Raw genomic sequence first — 13,396 nt, 5'->3', positions numbered from 1 at the left:
GGGGATGAACGAATGAGACGACTGGCATGTTAATGCACGTGTTTATTATATGACAGCTAAAGGCAGAGTGAGTAGTGGCTCTCCGAACCCAGCCGGGTTGGTCCCCACTCGCAGGAAGGCAACCAAACTCGACCATGTCGTATAAGCGAGCCGCCACATCAATATGTAATATTTTTTTTCTATTTCATTTTTTTTTATACATACGATCTCACTCAAACAAGTCATTATGTTTAATTGTTAGGTAACAACTTTATAAGTGTAAGTGATATTTTTTATAAGAACTAACCAGTACCTAAAAGTAATATAATTGTTGATTATTTCTAAAAAAAATATAAAAAATTTGATTATTTTTGTTTTCTTTTTTGCGTCATGTGTTATTCTGTCTACGAGCCAAAACGAGCGAACGATCTGCGAGCGAACGAACGAGCGAACGATCTGCCTTTCACTGATTCGAGCTGGGAGCTGACGAACTAGAAGAGCGAACTAGTTCGTTTAGGAGCGGCGAACTAAACTGAGCGATCTCAGTTGCGAACTACTACGTCCAAGCCTACTGAAGGCAGAGTGAGTAGCCGCTCTCCGAAACCAGCCGAGTTGGTCCCCACTCGCAGGAAGGTGACCAAACTCGACCATGTCATATAGCGAGCCGCCACAGTACTAAGGAGAACTCGAGTGCCAGATATTCTGTATTCGCGATTTTTGTGGCAACGATTGTCGTGCTCGCGGTTGAAATTTGCACAATGATCCGCTTACCAATGGATACATATCTTCACAGAAGCGTTCAGATGAATGCTTGGAATGAGACGGGTGGGACGCCTGAGAGGTGGACGAAGTTGTCAGTTGTCAGCCGTGTGATTGTGGTGCAGTGGTGGCAGCCGCAGTCGGCGATCGGCAGTCGCCAGCGATTGTCAGGGGGGGCTCCTGTCGTCGTCGCGGGGCAGACGATCGGTAGCGGGGAACGGCAATCGGGGAGTGGGAAGCGGGAGCGGGGAGCGGGGAGCGCCCCAGGCGGGTTAAGGCAGCGATGGCGCTCCGCAAAGTGCGCGGCAACCTGGAGCGCATGTTCGACAAGAACCTCACCGACCTGGTCCGCGGCATCCGCAACAATAAGGACAACGAGGTCCCACTTCACCCCCCCCCCCACCCCCTCACCCCTCTCGCTCGCTCCTGTCAAAATGACGCTTTACTATAAATCACTATTCATTTGACACTTGCATTCGATTCACTCGGTTCACTTTCTATATACTCCATATTGCACATATGAAAACATATCTCCCAAATATTATATACATGTTTATTTTTTGCACACGCATGAGAAATCGTTCTCATGAAAATATTCTGATCCGGATGAAATGCTATACAATTTTGAACTGCTATCATCAAAAAATTTCATAGTGGAAGTCGAAAAAATATACACCGATTGCCACATAATAATCAAATTAACTAAAGCGTTACATTTAGAGAATCCTCAAAAGTAGACATGATGTTCGGAATTGTGAAATTATCTAACACAAATAAAATTCCGTACGGTTTCATGTTCATTGACTTCTATCGTAGATAATACTGTTGTGTGTTGTTTGTATCAAAATAATAATATTCCTTTAACGTTCGTCTGACATTTAGGATGTCTCAATGACATCATAAACACGGATCCATTACTGATATGCGAAAATTTTCCAAACAGAGGTGTAATTTTTTTTATGTTGTTTGTTTCAGGCGAAATATATTGCTCAATGTATGGAAGAAATCAAAGTGGAGCTACGACAGGATAATATAGCCGTCAAGGCGAATGCTGTTGCCAAGTTGACATATGTACGTATCTATACGATGAAAATCCATTGGTAGTGGAAAATCGGATTGTCAGAATGAAATTATTTGCCGTCCAAAGTCTGATGACAGTGAAAAAATCGCTAAATAAACGAATTGAATCTCTTCTCTTCTTTCTCGTTTGCTCAATGATGAGCGTCGTGGTCATTTTTATCATCTAGAACCCGGTGGACGGTTCAATTCCTCTTGTGCCATGTTGAATGCAGCGTTTAGGAACGATCCCGTCAGTTCTTTGATTTGTTCTGACCATCTTAACGGAGACCGTCTCGTGCGTCTTTCAATCCATAGAATACATATAACATTTGCCTTTCTGTTTTAGTTGAATAGTGGTGTATTTTTATGAGGTTCATTTATGGCCAATATCTGGTATTTTATGTTTTATCTCTTGATTATCCAAACAGTCTGAGGGCGAAATCACACAGGGAAGAACGGCACGTCGTACGCTTGGCTCCCCACTAGGGGGGGTCTCCTACGTTTATTCAAATATGGGATACACCATTATCGATCACTATCAAACAAGGGGTTCAGTGATAACTGGTCACAAATTACTCGTCACAAAGTCACTAAAATCTCTATAACGGAACATCTGGCAGCCGAAAAGTCCATCATACTAACGATAACTATCATAGTAACGAGAACTTGAGTGCCAAATATTGTGTATTCGCGATTTTCATGCAAAAATTGTCTTTGTGACCACCCCAATGTGACGAATAGTCCAATTACCCAAACAAGGATACAATTTTACCGAAAACACTCCAGGGGGTAGATTTTGGGATGGTGTGTGCTAGGCATTTCACATTTTTTTCGCATGTTTAAAACTATATATCTAAAAAAACCACATTCCACGTTCATCGCTGTGTGTTTTCAGCCTAAAGGTGCAGACACACAGAGTGTTATGTGGTAAGTGTGTTTTTTTTTTTTTTTTTTAAATAATTTTGTACATCCAAAGCATGCCTAATCTGTACGGTCACAATCCTTGGCGAAATTCACCCCCTGGAGTATTTTCGGTGATATTTGTTGAAATAATAAGATCATATGAATTAACAATAGCATGAAAATACGTCCATCGCAGCTGGAAACTACGAGCAAGTCCCGTGCCACAATGTTATATGTGTTCTTACCGTTAATCTCCGTTTAATTTAGACAATAATTTGAAATTCAACCGTATAATATAAATAAAAATAAATATTTTATTTGCGTTTTTTATTGCCAGTCTCTACTCAAACTTTGATTAATTTATTTTATTTTTTGCTGATGATATATGTATGTGTAGATAAAAAGAAAATAATTAAATATTGCACACATTACAAATCTGTAGAATTGATAAATCGAAAGGTCAATTTAACCAAAAGCGTTCATTTGATTAAATTCTCCCTCGTTATCTGAAGTGTTATCAATCATGTACATTAAATGGTATTAATATAATATACACAAACGATATAACGTGCTTTAAACCGGCAGCGTAGACTAGTGGTTAGCATATTATGCTTTCGAGCAGAGTAGTCATGGGTTCGAGTCCCACTAGAGTTCCGCTGCTGGTTTGTGACTCCAGGTCCAGAGTTTTCCAGTTTTTCTGATTATTAAAACGGTTCCTGTAAAATTTGCATCTCCTTTGCTATCTCTCTTGCTAATCTCAGCGTCTTGAGGTTCGCCAATTTGATTATAAAATGCTGCAAAAATTTCTCCATGTGGATGTTTGTATGAATTCGCATTGTATAGAATGCTCATGTATATTGATTGATTGTATTGTTGCGTAGGGGTGGGTGGAGGATCCAAGTAAAAGGCCAACAGTCGTGTCACAGCATTTATTGATGATTAAGGAGATACACGCACTATCAGTGCTAAGTCCAGAATGACATGATATCGCCTACGTACCGCCTTATAAAGGGTAGATCTCTCAGGACGTCTAATCTGTCTACCTGTTGTATAGTCACGTATTCAGATATGTATTTCCGCGACATTGGGTCTCCCCGAACCGATTCTGAGAAATAACTAATAACGGTCATTGTTTAGCCTAAATGCACTTAGAGTCCAGATATAATCCTTGGAAGTAAGTGCATGCACTTAGTTAATCCGATAACATATATCCGTTGGTGTAAGTGCAATTCGCTCAATCCGCGGCGTACGTAACAGTATTGGCGAGTGTTCATGTTCTGTGAAATAAATATTACATGTATGTGGTAGAAAATCCTGACAGATGACGCTGTTTAGGATGAGGCGGTTAAGATGAAGACGAAACACGTGCGTTTTCAGTCATGTTGTTTATTAAGACGATACGTTCGGAGGCTTAGCGACCAACCGCTCGGAGCACAGGTCCAACTGCGACTAACCGTTATATCTCGGCCCCTTTTCACCCCCTTCTCACAATCAGTCGTAACATAATCTTTCTCAGCCATAGCCCATACATCAGCCTTTCGTTCAATTCCAACCGTACATGTATATTGTAAATATATTTCAGTTGCAAATGCTCGGATATGACATATCATGGGCCGTCTTCAACATTATTGAAGTCATGAGCTCGAATAAGTTCACCTATAAGAGGGTTGGATACTTGGCGGCTAGTCAATCTTTTCACGCCGACTCTGAGGTAATAATTCAATATCGATTTGGAGCATTTTATAATTGATTATTTTTTATTACACCTTTTTTTTTGTATTGTATTGCAGTTGTTGATGTTGACGACGAATATGATTCGGAAAGAATTGAATTCCCAAAATCAATACGAGGCTGGACTGGCGTTGAGCGGACTCAGCTGCTTCGTATCGCACGATCTTGCCCGCGACCTCGCCAACGATATCATGACGCTCGTATGTCGTCTTCTTCCCGTCTTCGTACGATTAATTCAATCGGATGTTTATTGTTGTTGATTATTTTTTTTGTGTTCAAAGATGAGTTCAACGAAGCCGTATTTGCGGATGAAAGCTGTTCTAATGATGTATAAAGTGTTTTTAAAATATCCCGAGGCGCTCCGACCGGCGTTTCCTCGGTTAAAAGAAAAATTAGAGGATCCTGATCCGGGTATTATTTTGTTTTTATTGAATTCACTCGGTTGTGTGTTTGATTTTATTTATTTATTTATCTATTTTTTTTATTATTTTAGGTGTACAATCAGCTGCTGTGAACGTCGTTTGCGAATTGGCTCGTAAAAATCCAAAAAATTATTTATCCTTAGCGCCTATCTTCTTTAAGCTAATGACTACGTCGACTAATAACTGGATGCTCATAAAAATAATCAAATTGGTTGGTTTTTTTTTGTTTTTGTTTTTATTCCATCTATAATAAATAGTGAAAATATCGTGGTACAATTATAATTCGATGTATTTCTGCCTAAAGGAACCAATCTGAGACAATCCAAGAAGTACTCAAATTGATAAATCTCTTTCATACAATTAAAAATGTATTTAATATTATTCAATTTCATGACATTAAGCATAAATACATCAAATTATTTTATATATAGTCGAACTCCTACAAATAAAAGGTCACAACCAATTCGGTTCAATCGTTTTCCCATCTATGATGAATATAAAAGAAAGATCTTACAAATGAGAAAATATCAATTCCTCCAGTCTTAAAATGATTCAAATTTGATTGTAGTTAAAAAAATATGTGTTTATGAATATGAAATTGAGTTCTATCAATGGCTGATTTACGCACAGTTGGGGGGGGGGGGTCATCTTGGGCCTCCGATTAGACATTGGTCAGAAATTACTTATAGTATAGGACGTAGGTTGGGTTTTGACCTATGGAAACTCGGTTGAATATAACAGTGGATTATTTATTTTTGTTCAGTATACAAATTTTTGCAAGTACAGAGTATTTACAGCAAAGAGGGCTAGTTTCCGGCTTTATTGGAAGGGCTGGTTGAACTCTAGAGATTCATTGGCGTCTTGAGCTGGTGCTCTGGTTTGGTTGAGTGATGTCGTCGTGCTTTCGGGAATTCCTACCGGCTGGAGGCTGTTCTTTGTGTAGCTGTGCTTCAATGTTGCTCTATGTGCGGTTGAATGATGAGATCTTGCTTCTGGGGTTAATACGGGCTCGCGATCGTATATATGGAGCGGGTCGAATTGTGTCTTTGCCTTGTGTGAACGAAAATATGTCAGGCAAGGTTGGTTCTGAGTAGATGAGATCATCAACCTCGATTCAAGATTATATTATGTTCCTACAATAGTATAGTCTCGTCCTGAACTTGGCGTGCAAAACAAAGTTTCTTTTATTGTCTTCTCAAAATATCGCAGACGATTGTAAAAATGTATGCGTGCACGTACGAATTTTCAGGAATGAGATGATGCAATCGTTAGGCTTGCGTTTTATGGAGGAGTAAATGAGATCATCAAGCTCGATTCAAGATTATACTATGTTCCTATAATAGTATCCTCTTCCTGAACGCGGTGTGCTAAAAAAAATTTAATTTTATCGTTTTCTCAAAATATTGCAAACGATAGTAAAAATTTATGCGTGCACGTACGAATTTTCGAAAATGGCTTTCATCTTGACGCAGTAACCGACAAAAATTTCTTAGTCCGCCAACGACTGTTGATTTGAATCAGTAAGAATCGGACATTCTATCTTCCACCTTATTGTGGTATTCACCAAACAGATTTTTTAATACAAATCTGTTTATCCTAAAATTTTTATTGACATTTCTGATAAAGAGGAGCTTTTTCACATTTTATGTTCGATGTATTTTACAACATCCGTTCTAATTGGATAATATTTTGTCTAATGAGGGGGGGGGGTAGTTTTGGAACCCGGCCCTATATATTTGTATATATAGAAATTTTAAATGCCTCGGAACCCTAGTGAAGTAAATCCGCTGTTCTAAATACATATAGTTAATATGTACCTGTATTATGAATGTTTAAGTTCGGAGTTATGACTCATATTGACCGTGAGCTCGGAAGAAAGGTGACCCAACCGTTAATTACTCTCATATACAGGTTATCTCATATATCTAAATAAGAAAGCTAAAATTGTTTGTAATCCCATTCCGAGGGTAGCTGCTTCCAATGAAACAACTTAAGCATTCTCATGTCAAACATTGTATGTATGTATGTAGAAGTACGTATTTATTTTATAATTCAATGTTGTATATTCGCAGTTTGGTGCTTTAACTCCCTTAGAACCTAGGCTCGGCAAGAAGTTGATTGAACCGTTGACAAATCTCATACATAGGTAAGACCCATCACATCGTCGATTCGAACGCTTGCATACTAGTTTCATACAGTGTATTCCCGTCTTGATGTAGCTTTTTTGTAAATATATTTATATAATGATGAATGTTTTCTTATGTATTATCATTGAATTTTCAGCACTTCGGCGATGTCTCTTTTGTATGAATGCATTAATACTGTGATAGCCGTTCTCATATCAATTAGCAGCGGCATGCCAAATGATAGCGGTATGCCGATACATTTATGTGTGCAAAAACTTAGAATTTTAATAGAAGACACTGACCAGAATTGTAAGAGTTGCTTTTGTCACGCGTTGATTAAAATAATTGTTTATTATTATTATTATATTGAAATTGTTTTAATTTTCAGTGAAATATTTGGGCCTGCTTGCAATGTCTAAAATTTTAAAAACACATCCTAAAAGTGTGCAATCCCATAAAGATCTTATCCTTCAATGTCTCGACGATAAAGACGAGTCTATTCGGCTCAGAGCGCTCGGATTGCTTTACGGAATGGTATTTATTGATACGAAACATAGATGTAGAATAACCTAGATATGCCATTACATACAAATTTCGTTGGAGATCTTGTCGCCACTAACTGAGGGGTGCGGGGGGTTTAACTAGCGGGGAAGTGGTGAAAAAAAAGAAAGGACGCAGCGGTCGGCAGTGGTCAGCAACCAGTATATGTACATATGTACATGCACTGAAGTTTTATTTTATTTATAACTTAATTTTATTGGACACTCCGCGTGCCAGTAAACCAAACTAATAAAGCCATATTAAGAAAAAAAATATTTAGCTATACACACTATATTAAATTACAAGTGTATGTTGCTATAATAAAACCATCATTAACTATTACAATATTTAAACATTAGTAACTTCCACAAGGATCAATTTTAAAGCTGACACTTTAATATTTAGTTCATTGTTTGTATTTTTAAACTTAATGTCGATTTCTGAATTTCCTTCAGTGCCAACAATATATACGCGTGCATTTAGTGACACCTGTGGCAGATGTTGTCGACCGCTGTTCCATCAGTGCATAGAGCACTACATACATCGCGTCGATATTTCATTAATGTTAAAATGCTACTATAATTGAAGACATTATATATTAATTGTTACATATGATATGTGATGCCATCCGCCTTTTTATGTTTTCTTGAGTAATTGTAACACAATTTCACTGAACACGTTGGCATTTTCGAAAAATGTCAATCGACCTTCTTACTTAAAGCTAACTAGCTACTGAGAGAGAGTGTGCATGATCTGTACTTTTTTTTGTGTGTGCATGGTCCAACAGGGTGATCGGCTTAGAGCGTCAGGGCGTATCTATGGTATTCTATATCTATGATACGAAATGATTTTTTAAGTAGATGTTTGAGAACGTATTAACGACGTATTTGATTTGTTATTAAAGGTTTCCAAGAAGAATCTGATGGAGATTGTCAAGAAGCTTATGGTGCATATGGAAAAAGCCGAAGGCACCCTGTACAGAGACGAACTGTTAACTAAGATAATAGAAATATGCTCTCAGAATAATTATCAATTTATTGTCAACTTTGAATGGTATGTTACTATTTTGGTTGAGTTGACGCAGATGGAGACGAGTAGCAAGCATGGTACGTCCTACTTTTCATTGAAAATGTGTATTTTCTAAGCGGAATGCTATTAGATGTTTGTTTTTTTTGTAGGTAATCTGATCGCTGAGCAGTTGTTGGATGTGGCGGTGAGAGTTCACGCCATTCGGGAGTTTACCGTTAAGGAAATGTGCAGTTTGCTGAACGAATGTGCTGCCGGTAGTAGCTCAGGAAGTGTCGGAAGGCCGTTCTCGAATAATGAAGGTGCCACTATTCATAAAGTGTTGTATGCGGCAGCGTGGATCGTCGGCGAATTTGCAGAGTAAGTTCAACTTACATTGATTAGATTGCATCGGTTGAAGGATGGTTTGTCGTTTGAATGCTGACCCAATGCAGATCGGTGTTTTACCAACAAGGCCATGAGCCTGAAATATGCCGATACGGGTTGTTTTTTGAGCGTGTACAAAAAGGAAACAAGAATACTACCTGCTAAGCCTTTAGAGGTAGCATTGAACATGGGTCGTGTAATCCGTGTCATTCATTTGTCAACGTTTATAAAGACTCGTTTACACCGGAATTTCTGAATTTATAAGCATAGCAGAATTACCCGATGGAAATCCCAAACTGCTGGGTATTTTAAATTGTGGCTTGGCATTTAGATTGTGAGCATTACATTTTAACAACAATGAAGAAGATGGAACTATTTTTGGAAAAATACATTCATTAATAGACTTCTTTTGTTTATTTTATATTGTTGCAAGATATATTCGAGAGTCTAAAAACACACCTTTACAAAACTCAAAATCCTCGGTGGTAGTTATCTAGGCTTTGTTTGGATTAGCTACAATTTTTATACCTGCTTTCTATTGGATTTCTAAATAATTCTAGTTCGAAATGTTGGCGAAATTTTCAGCGTGGCTGGTTTTCAACAGAAAATACGTCAGCACTCAAAAGCTTTCATACTGGATTCCTATTATTCGGAACATTATATGTAGCTTACCAATAGGAATCTTATATTTTTCTCCTTGCTGCAAACAGCTGTGCTATTACTGGGTGGGTCAGTAAGAGCGCCTCGATTTGGAAGGCTAATAAAAAAACAAACAGCTTCATTCAAGAAAAAACTTTTTATTTACGCATTAGTATTGATGCAACGGGTGGCTTCCGAAAGTAATTGATACACGAATTCAAATAGAGTTAAATGTTATGTATAAATATAGTGTAAGGTAATTTAAAGGCGTATTAATGCACTGTTCACCCATTCGAAATGATGAATGAATGTGTCTGTGTGTCTTCGTGGATGTGTGACGTCACCCGTTCCAAGTCGATTGCTCAATATCAGGAGCACATGTCCACTTCCCCGCTACCCTGCGTCTCCTTGACACGATCGATCGTCACGTCACATCCCTATGCATAACGTATACTTACGGTATTTTGAAATTTGTTTTTTTGAAATCTCCATACTTGTCGATGCACTCGCCCATACATACATCATAGATATGTGGCGGCCTTCATCGTTGACACACCAATTCAATCTCTCTCGGTAGTTTTCAATTGATCTGCGGGTATCGCAGCGACTTCACGATTAATCGCCTCCCTCAGCTCCTCCATTGTTCTGGGACGATGTTCGTACACTTCAAATGGAGATCGAATGCATCGACCAAGCTCGAAGTGGACACATCAAATGCTTGCTGTGTGGCGATCCACTCTTCCACAACAAAAGCACGGTGCTAAACCGACCAATCCATAGCGTCAACTGAAAACCCAATTTTCAGATGACATCCTCGTCACTCCTCTACCCCCACCACACCCCCTGCTATGCCAATCTGAAATTGGGGCACTCTTTCTGCCCCACCCTCTCTTTATAAGTAGTTTTTTATAGTAAAGTAAAAGACAAAACTTTTATGAATGCTGATGTATATTTGATTCTCATTTTCTTAATATTTTTTTTTTCCAGCGATCCTGATATAATGGAGACAGCTCTGAAGTCGATGTTAGGTGGTGGTGTACTTCCAGGACATACGAGAGCGTCATTCTTACACAATGCTTTGAAACTAGCCGCTCGTTTGATGGTCATACATAATAAATCTGGCAATCGAGTGCAGCTAGAAGAAGTGTGTTACATTTTATTATATAAAACATTTTTGAATTTTGGCTTTTATTAATTGAATGTGTATTGATTTCAGTTATGCGATATGATGATTGAAAAGTTAGATCCGCACTTGTCTTCGGCGCATATCGAAGTGCAAGAGCGGGCGAGCACCGCTCTCATGGTCATGAAGCTGTTGAAACACGAGCTGAGCGGATCTTCGGACGACTTCGACCAGTCCAAACAGTCGGAAGAGTTTGCCCCCAAAGAAGTGATGGAGGCGCAGCTTATAGAAGACGTCAACTTCGATCCGATGGATGCTGATAAGCCGTCGTTGACTAACGGCAATGATAAGAAGGAAGACGAGGTGGTGAACAACTTGCCGCCGACTTGTCGAAAGTTGATAGATGAAATGGCTGAATTATTCGAAGGTGATCTTAATCCTGTCGCTCTGAAAGCTCAACGGAAAGTTCAAATCCCCGATGAGTAAGTTTTGTTGATGATGTGATTGATTTTGCAAATTGCGTATTGTTTATTTTTAAATTGGGGATTTTAGGTTAGATTTGGACGCTTGGATCAACGAGCCGCTCGATAGTAGCGATTCTTCGGATGACGATTCTGATTTGGGCAAGAAGAAAGAAGTCACATTCCTTCCGTCGTGGTTGGCTGCAGAGTCCAACAAACCGGATAAAACCTTATATACTCCCGAGCCGACTGCTGAAGATGTTGAAAAAGTAATCGTCGTGTGTTTGATTATGTATGGTAATTGTTTTCGTGATGATTTTTTAACTTGTTATTGTTTTTGTAGATGAAAGAGGCTCGAAAGCAAGCGCAACTTCACAATCCTCATTATTTGAAACCGTCGGGTAATAATTCGATTAATTATTTAGGCGTAGTAATCGATGCGGAGACGATTCCAGTAGCCGAGTTGGCTTTAGAAGTACCCCTTCAAATACACGGTAGTTAGTATTCATGTTATTATAATATCAATTTTTGTATGCTGTTTTTTTTTTGTCTTTTAATAGTGAATTAGTTTCAGAAAAACGTTCTGATAAATATTTATACAATACTAAAGAATCAAAGTCATCGAAGAAAGGAAAGCGGTTAAAGAAAAATAAGAAGAACAAAAAATCACAACTGTCCGAGAGTGATACTGAAAAAGAAGGTTAATTTTTTTATATATATATATATAAATATAACTCAAGTAATGTTTTGTTTATAACACATTTATCTGTTTATTTTAGATGAAGAACCAAAGTATATTGTGAGTACGGCTGCTGAAATGCCGGAAGGTGCGCCAGGATTTTCAGACGTTGAAGACAGTCATGCACCGTCAGATCCTCACGCCGCTTTAGATATAGATTTAGATTTGTGCGTTTTTTTTTTATTTTCTTAATCATGTAATTATAATTTTAAATAATGATTTTTATTTATTTTTAGGCCACCGAGTGATGATGAAAGGCGTAATTCCAGATCGAATAGGCAAATAATAGATGATAAATTGGCGTCGAAGAAGAATAATAAAGATGTGACGGGTAAAAAATCCAAAGATGAAACCAAGAAGTCGTCAAAGAGCGATTCGAATGATAAGGAATTGAAACGAAAAAAGCATAAGGATACGAAGAAGTTAAAAACTGAAAAGAAATCGGCGTTCAATGATTTTGATCTGATGGTGGACGTGTCATCGATGCCGACCGAACAAAAGGATAGAATCGGCAGTGGAGATTATGAAATGGTCGCGTCTGAAAAGAAAGAAAAGAAGTCGCATAGGAAGAGCGACAGTGAGAAAAAGGCAACGAAGGAAGAGAGTGATGGTAAGAGTAAGTCTAAGAGCAAAAAAGTAAAGAAGGAAAAAACAGATGCAGAAAGTGAACCCGGAAAGAGAAAGAAATCCAAAAAAGGTTTGTAAAATTAATAAAGATATGTATATTATGTTAAATGATAAACTATTGTAATTGTTTCCATTTGTTTTGCAGATAAGAATGAAGCTAAGGCAGGGTATGAAGAAACTTTAGGCATTTCAACTCCTAGTAAGGAGTTCATTTAACCGTACCGTCCTACCTATATCCATGTATAAATTGAAATCTGTACTCTTTTCAAATTTTATATTATATAATGTAAGAAAATCATGTTTGTTATGTAATGGAAATTTTTATTTTGTTGAAACGATTGAAACGCCCGCCGCCTCCTTCAAATTAATTTAATAACAATGAATGTATGTGTGTGTGTGTGTGTTGTTGAAACACAGTAAAACTCCAATAGTCAAATCCTAGTTGTTGCTTGCGTGTGCTAATAATTAATTTAATCTTTTATATTCCACTCCAAGTATTATTTTCGTGAATCTCGAATGTCCGACGTCAATTATCGAAAATTATTATTTTGAAACTTGTCTACATAGTGTTAACCATTTGAATGTGAAGTTTTACTGTCGCTACAACACTGAGAAGAAATTAAAAAAAAAATACATCCACCCACCCACCCACCCCCTCCCTCTATCAAGAGCGTTTTGATTGTGAATAATTCCTATTTATTTTAAATTTTACCAGCTTCGTTACTTATTTCAAAATATACATATAATATTAATACTATTATATACATATTAACGCTTTAATACGAGGAACAATATTGCATGTTAAACGTCACTCGGAAAAAAAAAGCGCTTTGTTCGGGACGTGCAAAACGTACCAAATACATATATAATATGATAAACGTAACTGTGTATGGAAA

At 37.8% G+C, this 13,396-nt stretch overlaps 1 protein-coding gene across 5 annotated transcripts; it reads left to right on the top strand.

Annotated features, from left to right (window-relative positions):
- The first annotated feature begins 832 nt into the window (after positions 1-832).
- Positions 833-13,116, top strand: LOC143917451 (AP-3 complex subunit delta-like). Of its 5 annotated transcripts, none has more exons than XM_077439013.1 (19): positions 833-1,117; positions 1,714-1,809; positions 4,283-4,411; positions 4,491-4,631; positions 4,713-4,842; positions 4,925-5,064; positions 6,926-6,999; positions 7,137-7,288; positions 7,368-7,513; positions 8,424-8,625; positions 8,698-8,905; positions 10,538-10,694; positions 10,767-11,155; positions 11,226-11,403; positions 11,478-11,631; positions 11,709-11,834; positions 11,914-12,040; positions 12,110-12,570; positions 12,646-13,116. In XM_077439013.1, exons 1-19 carry the CDS (start codon positions 1,022-1,024, stop codon positions 12,714-12,716), a joined length of 3,177 nt encoding a protein of 1,058 aa, XP_077295139.1. In that variant the 5' UTR covers positions 833-1,021; the 3' UTR covers positions 12,717-13,116. The 5 variants fall into 5 exon arrangements, with proteins under 5 accessions (XP_077295139.1, XP_077295141.1, XP_077295140.1 ...); XM_077439015.1 differs by having other exon boundaries at positions 836-1,117; positions 11,478-11,628; positions 11,745-11,834; XM_077439014.1 differs by having other exon boundaries at positions 836-1,117; positions 11,478-11,628.
- The last annotated feature ends 280 nt before the right edge of the window (positions 13,117-13,396 follow it).

This window comes from Arctopsyche grandis, chromosome 9 (genome assembly GCF_051622035.1).
Source record: "Arctopsyche grandis isolate Sample6627 chromosome 9, ASM5162203v2, whole genome shotgun sequence".
Taxonomy (NCBI): Eukaryota; Metazoa; Arthropoda; class Insecta; order Trichoptera; family Hydropsychidae; genus Arctopsyche; species Arctopsyche grandis.
The sequence above is the reverse complement of the archived record's forward strand: the minus strand, read 5'-3'. Positions and strand labels throughout refer to the sequence as shown.